At 34.1% G+C, this 19,165-nt stretch overlaps 1 protein-coding gene across 1 annotated transcript; it reads right to left on the reverse strand.

Moving 5' to 3' along the window:
* Window positions 1–8,058: 8,058 nt before the first annotated feature.
* On the reverse strand, window positions 8,059–12,736 carry LOC143069139 (uncharacterized). The gene is made up of 6 exons (XM_076243624.1): window positions 12,637–12,736; window positions 11,823–11,986; window positions 11,256–11,372; window positions 10,680–10,759; window positions 9,921–10,194; window positions 8,059–9,487 (listed from the first exon to the last, which is right to left on the reverse strand). Exons 2-6 carry the CDS (start codon window positions 11,977–11,979, stop codon window positions 8,103–8,105), a joined length of 2,013 nt encoding a protein of 670 aa, XP_076099739.1. The 5' UTR covers window positions 11,980–11,986; window positions 12,637–12,736; the 3' UTR covers window positions 8,059–8,102.
* Window positions 12,737–19,165: the final 6,429 nt, after the last annotated feature.

The raw sequence follows: 19,165 nt of genomic DNA on the forward strand, positions 1-19,165 counted from the left end.
TACAATGTAAAACTATTCAAACGAGAATTTTTACGGCCTAATTTTCCCTACCCTACCCTAACCTGGGACATTTGTATAACAGTACAACATAAGAACGAACTATAAGAATCAGTTAAAAAAGGCTTTACTCATCAGATGGATAAATATAAATACTACAAATGAGTATAAATACAAGTGGACTTGGCCGGGTACCTGTACATCCCAGCAACAAAAAGACACTAGTTACAGATCCGAAAGTACTCGCAGTTCACTATTAAATATTACTAGCCACTAACAACTAATAAAAAAAATCATGCATCTAAAGACTAAATGTCGATCTGTTCTATTCCAACATCCAATGCATTTAGGGAAAAGGCGTCATAAATAGTAAGAAAAACACATAACTTTGTGTAATGCCAAGATACGGGCATCCCAGGTTGTAGATCGATGAATGTGTATATATTATATAGTTTGCTTTTGAATTACTGATAACAAAATCAATATTAATACCAATAAAAACAATATTCAATACTCTTATAAACACTGTTTTCAATGATCGGTGTTTTGACTTGTTTTTTCAACCACAAATTAAATAGTTTATTTGAGAGAGCATCTTGCTTATTTTTCTCGTGTATTCTATATTTTCATCTGTATCGAGTCTTAAGTACTGACCTCTAGTATATTAAGGGAACATCTATGGCAAGCCGTTCTCGTCAAAACTATGTTTAAACCCTTTTTTCGAAGAAAAAAAAATACACACCGAGATTTAAAAACCTAAAATAACACACTAATATTTAAAAAAAAATAAAATAAACACACACTGAGAATTCAAAATTACACACTGAGATTTTAAAAAGACACACTGAGATGAAAAAAATTGAAAAACACACACTGCGAATTGTTAATTACACACTGAGATTTCAAAAATACACACTGAAATTAATATGCAAATTACTAATGAATATTCATGAGATGAAAATTAAACAGATTAATATCTTGATCTCAAGAACTCTTGTCATTATGATGAAATGCGATTCCTTCAACCAACATTCGTAATAAATTTCAAGACTTAACATCGCTCATATTCATAAGTTTGTTACCTATAATTCAGATCATTACTACCAGTGTTTCAGGATTTTTTTAAAACTTAACACCGTTTAAGCATGAGTCCCTTTTCTAAATTCTTCCAACTGTTACCCTGATTTCGCAAGGTAATCTTTTATATTTTTGTTACGTTTATATGCTATAATTATAGACACTTGAGTAAACATTTTGCGTTCTTTGGTTTTTTTTACAGATTGTTCCAATACTTTCTTATAATTCTAATAAAGTTTTTCATCATTTCGTTATATTTTGTAATAAGACGGTAAGTGGGTATTTTTCTTGTTCTTGTATTTCTAAAGTTTTTTTTTATAAATAATTTGGAACCAAATCGAAGGACTAACGAGTTCTGCCCTCTAGTTGTTTTAAGCTTGTAATAGATTCAGATTAAGTATGCTAATTAGATATATGCGCATAAAAAAGTGCGCACAAATCTCAGTGTGTAATTTTGAATTCTCATGCAGTGTGTGTTTTCAGTTTATTTATTCTCAGTGTGTCTTTTTGAAATCTCAGTGTGTAATTTTCAATTCTCAGTGTGTGTTTTTCATTTTTGTAATCTCGTTGCGTCTTTATGAAATCTCAGTGTGTAATTTTTAATTCTCAGTGTGTGTTTTGAAGTTTTTAAATCTCATTGTGCTTTGCAACGGTTTTAATTCTCAGTGTGTAAATTTTTCGAAAAATGGTTTAAACATAAGTTTTGACGAGAACAGCTTGCCATAAACATCCTGTTCACGGCAGCCGACTTCATCGAGTATGTAGGAAAAGGTAATATATTTGGTTAGCTTGCTAGTTAGCTGAACCGTGAAGTCCTTATAAGGTCAAGTATACTATCCTCATTTCAAAGTAGCATAGTCCAACAGATAGATAGATTGGTTATCTGTCGGACTAGTCTACTCTAAAAAGAGGATAGTTTACCTAACCTAAGAATGACTCAATGAAATCGGCTGTAACAGGATTTTCCATTAATATACTAATAAATTACAAATAAGACAAATTGTTCAATCAATTTTATTTGTGTAAAGAACTCTACGGAAGCCCATTGAGGACCATCCAAAAATATGATAAGTATGATTAAATTCGTGATTTCGAATTCAAACAATATTTTTAGAAGTTCCTAAATGTGCTTCTGTAGTAGAACTTTGAATGTTTTTAAAATTTCGATAAATCATATCGTAGAAAGCGTTAGCGCCAGTAATACTTACAAGTAAAGAGATTATATAGTTATTAGTTAAGTTTTATTAGTGTGAAAAGGAAAATTGCAAGATATAAAATTTATACATATTGTTAGGGGACGAAAGATACGAGAGGGAAAGTCAAACTCTTAGATCGAGAATAAACTGAAAATGTCATGGCTAAAAACTAAAAAGACAAAAGACAAATAATAGTACACAAGACACAGCATAGAAAACTGAAGACTAAGCAACACGAACCCCAACAAAAACTGGAGGTGATCTCAGGTGCTCCGGAAGGGTAAGCAGATCCTGCTCCTCACGTGGCACCTGTCGTGTTGCTCATTTATGCACATTGTTGACTTCATAACATCTCAGTGTGTAAATTTTTTAGAGCTTCATACTACATGTAGATGTAGTTTTTAATTTTATCAACGCTCTACAAATATGGGAAATTTTGTTTTCATATGCATGATTGAATTTTGAAAATGTGAAATATGATGATAGAATTCAAAATTGATACATTTCTCTCATTGAGTTTTTCCTTTATTGACACGTGTTGAATTTAAAAGAAGACTATTCGTCGTGTCACCGGCGTGTACCTAAATTCGTTTAGTTAATAGAAGCCCGGAGAAAGCTAAAATGTCCATTAAATAAATACCCTTTCTAACATCTTTTGTACGTTTTCTTGAGTTCTCGATTTCTCAAATTCCCAATTTCCCGATTTCCCGATTTCCTGATTTCTCAATTTCCCGAATTCTCAATTTCCCGATTTTGCGTTTGCAAATTGAAAGGAACAAACACAAAAACGCGAAAAGGCGAAATGGCCGCATCCGGCCACCATACTATGGTCCAAAGTTTCTTCCCATCTTCTTTATATCATAAAGAATTATGAAGATATCGACGCCGCAAAATAAATTAAATCCTATAACAAGTGTGGACACAGATCAATGTGGCAATACTACTTTTGGTTTACCGTTGTAATTTAGTAGACTTAAGATAGTTGCTGATTTTAGCACAACATGCATACTACAACAGGTATTACAACTGTATGTATCGTATCCCCTTTAAGTTTTTAGCACCACTTTCAGGTATTTTTTCATCAACATATGTTTCAGGCTTTTTAAAATAACATTCTTCACACTAAATCCATTGGATGTTAAATGTCTCTGTACTGATTGATAATTTAGTCTTGAATGCCTGATTTTTTTCATTTATTGTCAGTTGGCCTAGGTTTGAGCTAGCTGTCAGTAACTGCGGGTATTCTCAGCTCTGTACTTGTGTCTCCCTGTTGTTGGAATATTCAAATATGCGGCCACGTCAACTTTGTATCTTTTTAGATAGATATTTGTAGTATTTGAATCAACCTGATGAGTTAGTCTTTTAAACTGATTTTGCTTTTATTCTTAAGTTGTACTGTTAAAAAACTGTCCCAGTTAAGGGGAGGGTTTAGCTCCCATGCACATTCATGTTTAACACTGCCACGTTTTTATGTCCGTTACCTGTCCTAAATCAGGGGCCTGTAATTCTGTGCTTGTCGTTTCTTGGTGTGTTGCATATTTGTTTTTCGTTCATTATTTTAGTTAAATTATTTCGTTCTTTTTCTCGTTTAAATTGTTTTATATTCGTCATTTCGGGGTCTTTTATATCTGCATATATGCGGAATAGGCTGATATTTTTTCGTTAAATAATCAAGAATTTTCTCCATATACTGCGGAAATGTACCCCAAGGAACTTACTTTAAATAAATCAAATTTATTCGCTAATAATTGTCCTTTCCTGGATTTAGATATTTCGGTTTTAAACGGGAAACTCCACACTAAAATTTACGACAAAAGAGACGATTTTTCGTTCCCTATTGTTAATTTTCCATTTTTAGATGGTGATGTTCCTTTGGCACCATTTTACGGTGTTTATATTTCACAACTTGTTCGCTATACCCGTGTCTGTTGTGACGTTTTTGATTTTAACCAACGCAACCTATGTATTACTGGTAAATTATTAAACCAGGGATATCGTTACCATAAATTACTTAAAACCTTTACTAAATTTTTCCATAGATATAAAGATTTGGTTTTGAAGTTTGGTTGTACCTGTAGAAAACTTATTTCAAACGGGAAAGCACATCCTCATTTTTACGGAAATGTTGTTAACCGTGCCCGGAAATTTAGAAATGATCCATGTAAACTTGTCGCTCCTTTAAATAAACTTATTCTAAAAGGATACCTATTCAACACTGTAATTAGATCATTGAATATTGTTTTTATTGGTATAAATATTGATTGTGTTATCAGTAAATTAAAAGCTAACTAAATATTACTAGTATGTTATATGCATATACATATTCATGGATCTACAATCTGTCGATACCTGTAACTTGGCATTGCACAAGGTCATGTATTTCTCTGGCTATCGATGACTTCTTTACACTAAATCCATTGGATGTTGGATGTGTACGGATTGATAGTTTAGTCTTAGTTCCATGATTTTTTTATTAGTTGTTAGTGGCTTTGAACTAGCTGTCAGATAACTGCGAGTACTCTCAGATCTGTTCATTGTGTCTTTTTGTGTCGGGATGTATAAGTACCGGCCACGTTCACTTGTATATTTGTCCATCTGATGAGTTAAGCCATTTTCAATTGATTTTTATAGTTCGTTCTTATGTTGTACTGTTATACCACTGTCCCAGAATAGGGGGAGGGTTGGGATCCCGCTAACATGTTTAACCCCGCCACATTATTTATGTATGTGCCTGTCCTAAGTCAGGAGCCTGTAATTCAGTGGTTGTCGTTTGTTTATGTGTTACATATTTGTTTTTCGTTCTTTTTTTACATAAATAAGGCCGTTAGTTTTCTCGTTTGAATTGTTTTACATTGTCTTATCGGGGCCTTTTATAGCTGACTATGCAGTATGGGCTTTGCTCATTGTTGAAGGCCATACGGTGACCTATAGTTGTTAATGTCTGTGTCATTTTGGTCTTTTGTGGATAGTTGTCTCATTGGCAATAATACCACATCTTCTTTTTTATATATTAGCTCATTGTTGAAGGCCATACGATGAACTATAGTTGTTAATTATGATTTCTATGTCATTTTGTCTCTTATAAATAGTTGTCTCGTTGGCAATCGTACCACATCTTTATTTTTAAATATATATTGAAACGGACTTAAAGATTTTTGGTCTGCATTTAAAATTGAAAATATAAAATATATATAAAGAATAGATACTAATGGACCAAATAATGCAGAATCATGAGATGGCTAAAAGAAACAAATAATAGAGAAAATTGCCTAAATGATGTGCTAAAATATAGAGAAAATACAATTGAGGATTACAGAAACGAAGCCAACCATAAAAGAAACGAGAGCTTCCGGCCTATATTAAAAATCGGTATCATCACATCGGCCAATCAAAGACTGGTCAACCTTTTATTTATTTAACGTGATTGTATTGTTGTTTTTGTTGTTGTTAGTTTTATCTATGATACCGATTTTAAAGAGTCATGGCCTTTTCTATACTGATTTTCTGAACTGGACCAAGGACGTCCTTGGCTAAACGTCCTTGGCTGGACTTTCTGGTTCTTTTTTTATTCAATATCGAGGTCGATGGTTGAGATCTCAAAAACCAAATTTAAGCTGGCAGCACCTCGTATGTTTTATTAGAAATATGAATCTCGTCAGTGGTTAATATGTCACATGACAACACGGCAAGTCTAAATTACTCTGATAAATCTCGTCACTGGTTAATTTGTCACATGACAACACGGCAAGTCTAAATTGATCTGATGAATCTCGTCAGTGGTTAATATGTCACATGACAACACGGGAAGTCTAAATTGCTCTGATGAATCTCGTCAGTGATTAATATGTCACATAACTACATGGAAAGTCTAAATTGCTCTGATGAATCTCGTCAGTGGTTAATATGTCACATGACAACACGGAAAGTCTAAATTGCTCTGATGCCTCGTCAGTGGTTAATATGTCACATGACAACACGGCAACTCTAAATTGCTCTGATGAATCTCGTCAGTGGTTAATATGTCACATGACTACATGAAAAGTCTAAACTGCTCTGATGAATCTCGTCAGTGGTTAATATGTCACATGACAACACGGAAAGTCTAAATTGCTCTGATGAATCTCGTCAGTGGTTTATATGTTACATGACAACACGGAAAGTCTAAATTGCTCTGATGAATCTCGTCAGTGGTTTATATGTTACATGACAACACGGAAAGTCTAAATTGCTCTGATGAATCTCGTCAGTGGTTAATATGTCACATGACAACACGGAAAGTTTAAATTGCTCTGATGAATCCCGTCAGTGGTTAATATGTCACATGGCAACACGGCAAGTCCAAATTGCTCTAAACTGATCTGATAAATCTCGTCAGTGCCTGATTTTTACATGTTTAATCCCGACTCATTTTAGCCCCTGGCAAAAGTCAGGAGCCTCTTGCCTTTGTTTTTTTTTTTTTTATTTTAGTTCATTTATATGTTATGAAGATGAATGTGACATCCATTTCTAATGAACTAGATTACATTTTGTGTAACGGCCGACTGAAGCCCGCATCTGGGTGCGATATTTTTTTCGCTGTGTTGAAAACCCTTTGACGGCCTTCGACTTTTGTCTCCTCTATGGTCATGTTGTTGTCTCTGACACATCCCCGTTTCCATTCTCAATTTTATTAGAAAAAAAATCCTTTGTTCTATATTTATGCTACCCATTTTTATGCAAAACCTTTTACATTTTGATTTTTGGGTCATTGTTGAAGGTCGTACAACATTATGGTTGTTTACACATACTTCCTTTTGGTTTCTTATTGGAAATTTGTCTATTGACAAACATACCACATCATCTTTTTTATATAGGTATTGAATATTTTACACCATATTTTGATGATCGTGCAAAAGGATCGTAATCCAGAAAATCGTAAACATATTTTCTTATCTTAAAATGGGGCAAGAGGGGTTCTATCAACAGGTCAGCAAATAAGTTTACAGTTAATTTAAAATATTGATAACGGATAACAGCATTTTAAATCATCTTAAATGAGAAAACAGAAAACAGTAAATTAAAAAAATATGGGTTATTTTTTTCATAATAGTAAACAGATTCACAACAATGGCAATTTTAAGAAAATAGATAACAGCTAACTAGTCATTAACAGTAGAGCATCAATGATTTTGAATATTTGCCACTTTTAGCTTAGATGTAAAGGCACAGAACCAGGACATAGGAGAACAGAACCAGGACCTTTTTCTAATCGTCGACAGGACAATTTCGTTTGGCGAACTTGCACGACTTTTGCAATAATAAGTTGTAATATTCATTGCATGGTACTTATGACGTATCAGAGAAAAAATAAGCAACAAACCCACCAGCACAGAATCAGGACCACCAGCACCCGTCAGGACCGAATCACCAGCACAGAACGTTCTCTCGCAGAACAACCTTACCCACCGTGTAGTTGTTACTAAAAGCTAGTCCATAGACAAATATCTAGTAAATAAACCCTTGATTTTTGGCTTCTCGTTTAGAAAATTAAAAATTAAAACATTAATAAGATAAAATTTGATGAATAAAACATGTTAATCAACACATATCTTAGTTTGAAAAGGGATTTGACCTTTTAAGATCGACATGAAGCACACACAAAAACCAGCAAAAAGAGAAGAGACACAAACTTTTGAAGTAGGAGTATACTAGCAGTTACAAAATACTAGATTAATTCTCAAATAAAGTCTCTAAATAAAACAGGTTCCTCAAGGCTAAATAACAATGATTTTGGCTTTTTATTAAGAAAATAGAAAGTAGAAAAATAACAATTTCTAGAAAATAACTAGTTCATTAACACACATCTTTGCTTTTCTTCTGTCTTTTGATACATGATAAGGAACGGAAGAATCCACTGATTCTGGCAGCAAATGTGGTTTTCTTTCCGGCATTTTTGGTACTCATTTTAATGTCTTTTGCATCATTTTCGGAATTTTCTTTCACTTCATTATTTCCAATACTATCACAGGTGATTGTCTGTCCTTCGGTTATCTCTGTCTCTTTCTCTGTTTTGTTTTTCTCAACATCGATTGTTTGATCTTTTGTCTCCCTCTCGTCTTCGGTTATCTCTGTCTCTTTCTCTGTTTTGTTTTTCTCAACATCGATTGTTTCATCTGTTGTCTCCCTCTCGTCTTCGGTTATCTCTGTCTCTTTCTCTGTTTTGTTTTTCTCAACATCGATTGTTTGATCTGTTGTCTCCCTCTCGTCTTCGGTTATCTCTGTCTCTTTCTCTGTTTTGTTTTTCTCAACATCGATTGTTTGATCTGTTGTCTCCCTCTCGTCTTCGGTTATCTCTGTCTCTTTCTCTGTTTTGTTTTTCTCAACATCGATTGTTTGATCTGTTGTCTCCCTCTCGTCATCGGTTATCTCTGTCTCTTTCTCTGTTTTGTTTTTCTCAACATCGATTGTTTGATCTGTTGTCTCCCTCTCGTCTTCGGTTATCTCTGTCTCTTTCTCTGTTTTGTTTTTCTCAACATCGATTGTTTGATCTGTTGTCTCCCTCTCGTCTTCGGTTATCTCTGTCTCTTTCTCTGTTTTGTTTTTCTCAACATCGATTGTTTGATCTGTTGTCTCCCTCTCGTCTTCGGTTATCTCTGTCTCTTTCTCTGTTTTGTTTTTCTCAACATCGATTGTTTGATCTGTTGTCTTCCTCTCGTCTTCGGTTATCTCTGTCTCTTTCTCTGTTTTGTTTTTCTCAACATCGATTGTTTGATCTGTTGTCTCCCTCTCGTCTTCGGTTATCTCTGTCTCTTTCTCTGTTTTGTTTTTCTCAACATCGATTGTTTGATCTGTTGTCTTCCTCTCGTCTTCGGTTATCTCTGTCTCTTTCTCTGTTTTGTTTTTCTCAACATCGATTGTTTGATCTGTTGTCTCCCTCTCGTCTTCGGTCATCTCTGTCTCTTTCTCTGTTTTGTTTTTCTCAACATCGATTGTTTCATCTGTTGTCTCCCTCTCGTCTTCGTCATTCTCTGTCTCTTCATTTGCTTTGACTATTTTGGAACCATTTTGTTGTTCCCCATCAATATCGATAGTTTTATTTTTATCGTCTTCATTTTTCTCTGTTTCTTCATCTGTTCTTACTGTTGTTAAATCATTTTGCTTTTCTTGAGCAACATCAATAGCTTGGAATACTTTCTTCTTTTCGTCCTTTACTCTCTTTTTCTCGATCTTCTTCATTTCTGTAAAGATAAACACGGATGTAGAAATTTCATACTGTTTTCATAAAAGATTTTAAACTCCCGGTGCACTCTGGGTTTATTTTTTGAAGAGTTGATCCTAAATTTACCTATCACCCGCATTTAGTATATTTATTTTTCTTTAAATTTAAAATATTAAGTTATACTAAAAACTATAAGACAAACTTTTCATGAATCGTGTATGTACATGGAACTCTGAATTAGACAATTAATTTTTATACATTATATCATAAAAATGTGAAATATGATCATAATTGAATTAGAAATTTGTATATTTCTTTTATTGATTTTAATACATCATTGGCAATGGTTGGTTGAAGTTAGAAAAGACTTACGCCTACGGCAACTATAACCATCAAAACTCGTTAAGTCAGAAGAAGACTGAAGAAAGAAGACATATTTATGAAATAAATACCTTTTTCTAAATTCCTATTTCCTTTTTCAACCATCTTTTTCATCTGCTTTCTCCTCTTTTGTTCCTTCTTCCATTTTGACTTCACATCCTTATTGTGTCTTTGGTTACTCTTTTCGATTGCTTTGAACTGTGTTTTAACAATCATTTCCTCTTCTTTAGCTTTTTTCTGTTTTATTTTTTCCTCTTTCATAAGTTCTCTTTTCATTTTCCTTTCGTCCCTTTTCGCTTCTTTGTCATTTATTGATCCTTTCAGTACAGAAGTCTGAACTGAATCCTATAATGATAATACAGCATTTTTCAAATATCACAACACGCACACGTAAAATTGATATTGAAATGTTGCAAAAAAATTGATTACTCACTAAAGACATATTTCACGATACGTTTAAAAAACGAAAAATTTATTATCAAAATGTCAAAAAGTTGTATAAATTTGAAACAAATAAGATTTACGGCATACATAAAGCTCAAATGTACCATTGAAAATCTCTTGATTTTCATTACAACCACCAAAATCCAACTGACTATCAGGCACATGAGCACGAAGAAAGCACATCCTTCGGCTAAAATAAAATGGAACAACTTTTACCGTTTAGAAAATGTGTTGCAACGTTACATTTAAAGGAATTTTTAAAATGAGAACAGATTTCATCGTGAATATGAAGAACAGCAATGAAATCACTGTTCTACTTAGAAATTGGATTCTTATTACCATTAACATCTACCCCATTATAATGTCCCCTTAATTCTTTATTGTACCTTATTTATATGTCCGACGGCATTCTTCAATGGGTTCTCTCCAATTCTCTGCACGTGGATCGACTTTGTAATTATAATTCCTAGAAAGAAAGAAAAAAGACAAAGCTTTTACTTGCTTTTCCTCCGGCCTTTATATTTATAAGTCCCATCATTGCCACAAACTAACTTAAGAATTAAAAATATAAACTTTCATCTGAGATGATATGATAGCTTACTTAAAATTGAGAAAGGAAATGGGGAATGTGTCAAAGCGACAACAACCCGACCATAGAGCAGACAACAGCCGAAGGTCACAAATGGGTCTTCAATGTAGCGAGAAACTCCCGCACCTGTAGGTGTCCTTATTTTCATTCAGATTTGTCATACTCAGTGAAGAAATTTTTTAAAACTTTCATTAAAGATACACTGAATAAGCGGTATGGGTGACACTCATTATTAAAGGTCACATGGTAACATATATAGTTGGTCTCGAGTGGGGAGTTGTCTCATTTGTAATCATACCACATCTTCTTATTTTGTACACAAAAAGCAAATGTGCTGACAATTGAATTGCGTAAAAATATGAAAGAAAATTACCTCTTCTCTGCTCTGTTGATATATCAACATCCATTTCTGGTTTCTTTTCTTCCTCATTCATAATTTCTGTTTGATCCTCGTCTATTTCTGATTTCTGCTCTTCCTTATTTTCTCTCTCTGTTGAAATAAATCAATTAGATTTTAAAATAAGGAAGGTCTGCTCAAATTTTAAGGAAGATGTTGCATGAAATTATTCTCAATATATTGAACTTGTTACAACAGAATCAGTTAACCGTTCAAATTTTACGCTCTTGTTGGATGACCGAATAGAAATTCGCAAATTTTGTCTTATTGACATATTCTTGTTTTTCATTGGAGGCCATATGTTGACCCTTAGATGTCTGAAGGTTATTTTTTTGGTATTGTGCAATTGTCCCATTTGGGTTGTGCCTCACACAACTAGAATTTGAATTTAAAGAGAAAACTATCAAATGAATTATTACAGGAAGCAAAACTGAGAACAGGGTGTAGAGCGAAATACAGTGACAGAATAAAACGGACTATATTTATTGAATAATTGACCTGTTTATCTAAATAAGATTTGAATATGATATTGGTAATACATACTTAATTCCATTTTCCAAATTAGCCTCTTTGCCTCAGACGCCTTTTTGTGTAGTATGTCCTCAAGCGAACACTCGAATTCTGCTGTACTCAGAATGGCCTCACAAAATCCGGACACGGTAAAATGATCCCTCTCCTCTTGCTGGGTGGACATTGCCATTGTCAACCTATTAATTGTTGAACCAAGTATTAGTTAAAAACGTATCGTGAAATCTTTTGTATCACAACCCCCTTTCCCTATCACTTCATTTTTTTAAATTTCGAAATCTGCTGAATAATGCAATCAAATATGGTTTCACTGAATATATTTTTAGTTTTTTCTATATTTATATACATTGAAGAGGATTTTTTTCTAGGTATGTTACAATCATCGTTCATTCAATCATTATAGAAATTAAATTGCATTCACCACAGTGGTCGCTTCTGTTGGTCATTTGTTTTCTGTTCAGTGTTTGTTTTTAAGTCACTTTGTATTTCCAACTTTTTTCCTGTAGTTAGGCTATATAGTTTTAAATACATTTTGCTAAATAAGCATTTTCAAGAAGTCTGACCATAAGTAGATTGCATATGACCTGCGAAAAATGACCAACAGTAACAAAATTATACATAGGTTTTGTTGAGGAAACACTAATTCTTCATTTATTTAAACCTTAGACGTTTTAATATGTTAGATAAGTATTAGCGATACAATAAATTGTCGTGACTTTATAGGAGCTCATACCACGATTTCTTAAATGCGGGTTTTTTGTTTTATGCTTGTTTTTTTTCTAAATAAATAAAGTACATTCCTTGAAAAAAGTGAAATAACATTACTCACCAGAATTGTCTTTCGATTTTCTTATCTTCAAAAAGCTGAATAGAATGATTCTTTTTACTTTAAAAACTTCCTTGCTGCAGTGTATTGCCGATACTTCGACAATAACGTTGGCATTGGGGATATTTATGACGTCTAAGTATGGTAACAGCTAGCGTAGCCGCATAATTTTCTTGGACTCATTGCTACATGCTTCTACCTTTTTCGCGTGATAACGCCCAATAATTGTAAAGTGTTTAAGTGTTTGTCTAACTTGTGCCGTTGGTTGTATTCATTGGAAATAAATTGGAATGGAATGTGTCAAAAGACAACAACTGACCAAAGAGTAGTTAATAAAGTGTTTAAAGTGTTTGTCAATTAGTTGTTCAAGTGTGTTTGTCAGAAAACTGATCCTGCTCCACATGTGGCACCCGTCGTGTTGCTCATTTATGCATATTGTTGACTTTATAACATCTCAGTGTGTACATTTTTTAGAGCTTCATACTAGATGTAGTTTTTAATTCTATCAACGCTCTACAAATAGGAAATTTTGTTTTCATATGCATGATTACATTTTAAAAATGTGAAATATGATGATAGAATTCAAAATTGATACATTTATCTCATTGTGTTTTTCCTTCATTGACACGTGTTGAAGTAAAAAAAGAAGACTATTCTTAAAACTGAAATGTCCATTAAATAAATAGCCTTTCTAACATCTTTTGTGAATTTTCTTGCTTTCTCGATTTCTCGATTTCTCGATTTTCCGATTTCTCGATTTCCCGATTTCCCGATTTCTCTATTTCACGATTTCGGTTTCTCGATTTCTCGATTTCCCGATTTTGCGTTTGCAAAGTGAAAGGAGCAAACACGAAAAGGCGAAATGATCGCATATTGCCACCATACTATGGTCCAAAGTTTCTTCACATCTTCTTTACATCATATAGAGTTATGACGGTATCGACGCCGCAAAATAAATTTTATTTCATAACAAGTGTGGACACAGATCAATACGGTTATACTAGTTTTGGTTTACCGTTCTTGTAATTTAGTAGACTTTAGAAAGTTGCTGATTTTTGCACAATATGCATACTACAACAGGTATTACAACTGTATGTGTCCTTTAGCACCACTCTCAGGTATTTTTTCATAAACATATTTTTCAGGCTTTTTAAAATAATATTTTTTACACTAAATCCATTGGATGTTAAATGTCACTGTACTGATTGATAATTTAGTCTTGAATGCATGATTTTTTTTTTCATTTATTGTTAGTGGGCCTGGCTTTGTGCTAGCTTTCAGTAACTGCGGGTACTCTCAGCTCTATACTTGTGTCTTTTTGTTGTTGGGAGATTCAAATATGCGGCCACGTCAACTTTGTATTTTTTTATAGATATTTGTAGTATTTGTATCCATCTGATGAGTTAGCCTTTCCAAATGATTTTTCTTTTGTTCTTAAGTTGTACTGGTAAACAACTGTCCCCGGTTAAGGGGAGGGTTTGGCTCCCATGCACATTCATGTTTAGCACTGTCACGTTTGTATGTTCGTTACCTGTCCTAAGTCAGGAGCCTGTAATTCAGTGCTTGCCGTTTCTTGGTGTGTTGTTTATTCGATTTTCGTTTATTATTTTAATTTAATTAGTTCGTTATTTTTCTCGTTTGAATTGTTTTACATTCGTCATTTCGGGGCCTTTTAAATCTGCATATATGCGGAATAGGCTTAGCATCATTGTTGAAAGCCATACGATGACCTATAGTTGTTAATTATGATTTCTATGTCATTTGGTCTCTTATGAATCTAGTTGTCTCGTTGGCAATCGTACCACATCTTCATTTTTAAATACATATTGAAACGGACTTAAATTGTTTTTTCGGTCTGCATTTAAAATTGTTGAAAATATAAGGAAAAGATACTAATGGACCAAAAATACAGAATCATGAGATGGCTAAAAAAACAAATAATAGAAAAATTTAACTAAATGATGTGATAAAATATAGAGAAAATACAATTGAGGATTACAGAAACGAAGCCAACCCTAAACGAAACCAGAGCTTCCGGCCTATATTTAAAATCGGTATCATCACATCGGCCAATTAAAGACTGGTCAACCTTTTGTTTATTTTACGTGATTGTATTGTTGTTTTTTGTTGTTAGTTTTATCTATGATACTGATTTTAAAGAGTCATGGCCTTTTCTATACTGATTTTCTGAACTGGACCAATGACGTCCTTGGCAAAACGTCCTTGGCTGGACTTTCTAGTTCTTTTTTTTTATTTAAAAGGTCGATGGTTGAGATTTCAAAAACCAAATGTAAGCTGGCAGCACCTACTATGTTTTATTAGTAATATGAATCTCGTCAGTGGTTTATATGTCACAAGACAACACGGAAAGTCTAAATTGCTCTGATGAATCTCGTCAGTGGTAAATACGTCACATGACAACACGGCAAGTCTAAGTTGCTCTAATGAATCTCGTCAGTGGTTAATATGTCATATGACAACACGGGAAGTCTAAGTTGCTCTGCAGAATCTCGTCAGTGGTTAATATGTCACATGACAACACAGCAAGTCTAAGTTGCTCTAATGAATCTCGTCAGTGGTAAATATGTCACATGACAACACGGCAAGTCTAAGTTGCTCTGATGAATCTCGTCAGTGGTTAATATGTCACATGACAACACGGCAAGTCTAAGTTGCTCTAATAAATCTCGTCAGTGGTAAATATGTCACATAACAAAACGGAAAGTCTAAGTTGCTTTTATGAATCTCGTCAGTGGTAAATATGTCACATGACAACACGGGAAGTCTAAATTGCTCTGATGAATCTCGTCAGTGGTAAATATGTCACATGACAACACGGGAAGTCTAAGTTGCTCTGATGAATCTCGTCAGTGGTAAATATGTCACATGACAACACGGGAAGTCTAAGTTGTTCTAATGAATCTCGTCAGTGGTTAATACGTCACATGACAACACGGGAAGTCTAAGTTGCTCTGATAAATCTCGTCAGTGGTAAATATGTCACATGACAACACGGGAAGTCTAAGTTGCTCTGATGAATCTCGTCAGTGGTTAATATGTCACATGACAACACGGAAAGTCTAAATTGCACTAATAAATCTCGTCAGTGGTTAATATGTCACAAGACAACACGGAAAGTCTAAGTTGCTCTGATGAATCTCGTCAGTGGTAAATATGTCACATGACAACACGGAAAGTCTAAGTTGCTCTGATAAATCTCGTCAGTGGTAAATATGTCACATGACAACACGGGAAGTCTAAGTTGCTCTGATGAATCTCGTCAGTGGTTAATACGTCACATTACAACACGGCAAGTCTAAGTTGCTCTGATGAATCTTGTCAGTGGTTAATATGTTACATGACAACACGGGAAGTCTAAGTTGCTCTGATAAATCTCGTCAGTGGTTAATACGTCACATTACAACACGGCAAGTCTAAGTTGCTCTGATGAATCTTGTCAGTGGTTAATATGTTACATGACAACACGGGAAGTCTAAGTTGCTCTAATGAATCTCGTCAGTGGTAAATATGTCACATGACAACACGGAAAATCTAAGTTGTTCTAATGAATCTCGTCAGTGGTAAATATGTCACAGGACAACACGGGAAGTCTAAGTTGTTCTAATGAATCTCGTCAGTGGTAAATATGTCACATGACAACACGGGAAGTCTAAGTTGTTCTAATGAATCTCGTCAGTGGTAAATATGTCACATGACAACATGGAAAGTCTAAGTTGCTCTGATGAATCTCGTCAGTGGTAAATATGTCACATGACAACACGGCAAGTCTAAGCTGTTCTAATGAATCTCGTCAGTGGTAAATATGTCACATGACAACACGGCAAGTCTAAGTTGTTCTAATGAATCTCGTCAGTGGTAAATATCACATGACAATACGGGAAGTCTAAGTTGTTCTAATGAATCACGTCAGTGGTTAATATGTCACAAGACAACACGGAAAGTGTAAGTTGCTCTAATGAATCTCGTCAGTGGTAAATATGTCACATGACAACACGGGAAGTCTAAGTTGTTCTAATGAATCTCGTCAGTGGTAAATATGTCACAAGACAACACGGCAAGTCTAAGTTGCTCTGATGAATCTCGTCAGTGGTAAATATGTCACATGACAACACGGAAAGTCTAAATTGCTCTGATGAATCCCGTCAGTGCTTATGTCATTTGACAACACGGAAAGTCTAAATTGCTCTGATGAATCTCGTCAGTGGTAAATTTGTCACATGACAACACGGCAATCCCAAATTGCTCTAAAGTCATATTTTATATTTATTCATGAAATATATACAAATATAGACAAGTAGGAACATCATTTAACCCCTCCCCCTTAATTCTTTATCAAAAAAAAAATCCTTGACAACTCACTTTATTTTGAAATTATAAAATGCAAAAGTTATTTTTTTATTTCTGTCAGTGTTATCTAGGTTATCTCGTCTCCATTCTCTGTCCTTCCATAAAATAGTGAAATATGTATTGAGTTTTCTTACGAACTTTCAAAAAAAAAAATGACAACTGTTCAGACAAAAATTTTATGTTGAAAATAATCGTAAAGATACAGCAAGTGACTAGACGCTTTAAATTTTCTTAACTTTTTAATCTTACGGGAAATTCCCTTCCTCTCTTGGAAAATGTTTTTATTGTAAAATTTTGTAATAAAATCGTTCTTGAACATCTACATCTAATAATTTTTTACCATCAATTTTAGATTTCAAAACTATTCCAAGCTTAAAACTTTCACTTTGACCTTCCTATTACTTATCCCCCTCCACCCCACCCCAATTTACTATTGTCATCCTTTTAGTCAGCACTAAATTGTTCACAAAGTAATCTGACGAAGACACATAATTCTTACGCACAGAAACAAGGCCGAGTTTCATTTGGTTGAATAAAAAGAAAAGTATTTACAGTTTCGTACAAAGGAGTACGTCCGGTAAGGACCGATTTTGGCCTCAAATTTCAGGGTCATCTGACGAAAGATTTTGACCACTTTTTAAACACACAAGTGTCTATTTCATTTGATTCAATTAATTTATGTAAAAGATTTTAACTAATTTAGTCATTAAAAACGATCCGATTCAAGCTCATATATGATAAATCTACCAAATAGGCCCAAAATTGTCACTTTTCAGATGGTTTTTGTCAAAAATGAAAGTGGCCGCATCCGGTTGCGGCCACTTTCGTTTTACATGGAAACCGTCTAAAATTTAACTAAATTGCCAGGATTGTGAAAATTTCAGTAGTTAGCATGACTTAATGGTGCTATATGTGCATTGTATAATCAAAAACCGCCCATTTTTATGTAGCAGAAGCATTCTACTATCCAATAAATAACTAAAAGTTTACATTTTAACAATTTTGTAAAACTGCTATATTTTGGGGCAAAAAAGGGGTCTTTAATAGTAAACCTAGTTCCTTTGTCAGAGAAACAATATTCAGAATGCTTAGGTTACACTGAAATTATTATCTAAACTCATCTAAAAAGTGTTCAGGCTCATCTGATTAATTGTTTGCGTTGATCAACTTTATTTGTGCCTGATTTTTACAGAACATGTTTAATCCCGACTCATTTTAGCGCCTGGCAAAAATCAGGAGCCTCTTGCCTTTGTTTTTTTTTATATATAAATTTTAGTTGATGTATATCACGGTAATAAAGTTGAATGTGACATCCATTTTTAATGAACTAGATTACATTTTGTGTAAGGGCCGTCTGAAGCCCGCCTCTGGATTAAACTGGACCCCTGTTGTGTTCACTTGTCGCTACACTGCGATGCGAAGCTATAGATAGAACGACGGACCAGTTTACCTCTGGATGCGGTATTTTTTCGCTCTGTTTAAAACCCATTGGTGGCCTTCTACTTTTGTCTCGCTCTATGGTCATGTTGTTGTCTCTTACACATCCCCGTTTCCATTCTCAATTTTATTCGGGAAAATCATTTGTTCTATATTTATACTTCCATTTTTATGCAAAACATTTTACATTTTGATTTTTGGGTCATGATAGAAGGTCGTACAAGATTATGGTTGTTTACACATACTTCCTTGGTTTCTTATTGGAAATGTGTCTATTGACAAACATACCACATCATCTTTTTTATACAGGTATTGAATATTTTACACTATATTTTGGTGATCGTGCAAAAGGGTCTTTATCCCGAAAATCGTCACAGTAAACATATTTTCATATATCTTAAAATGGGACAGTAGGAGTTCTATTTACAGGTCAGCAAATAGGATTTAAAATATTGATAACCAATAACAGCGTTTTAAATCATCTTAACAACAATGTCGATTTAAAGGAAACAGATAATAGCTTACTAGTCATTAACAGTAGGGCATCAATGATTTTGAACCAGGACATAGAACAGAACCAGGACATAGGAGAACAGAACCAGGACCTTTTTTCTATCACCAGCACGTCGACAGGACAATTTCGTTTGGCGAACTTGCATGATTTCTGCAATCATAAGTTGTAATATATATGCATTGCATGGTACTTATGACGTTTATCTAGTAGATA

This window comes from Mytilus galloprovincialis, chromosome 3 (genome assembly GCF_965363235.1).
Source record: "Mytilus galloprovincialis chromosome 3, xbMytGall1.hap1.1, whole genome shotgun sequence".
Lineage (NCBI taxonomy): Eukaryota > Metazoa > Mollusca > Bivalvia > Mytilida > Mytilidae > Mytilus > Mytilus galloprovincialis.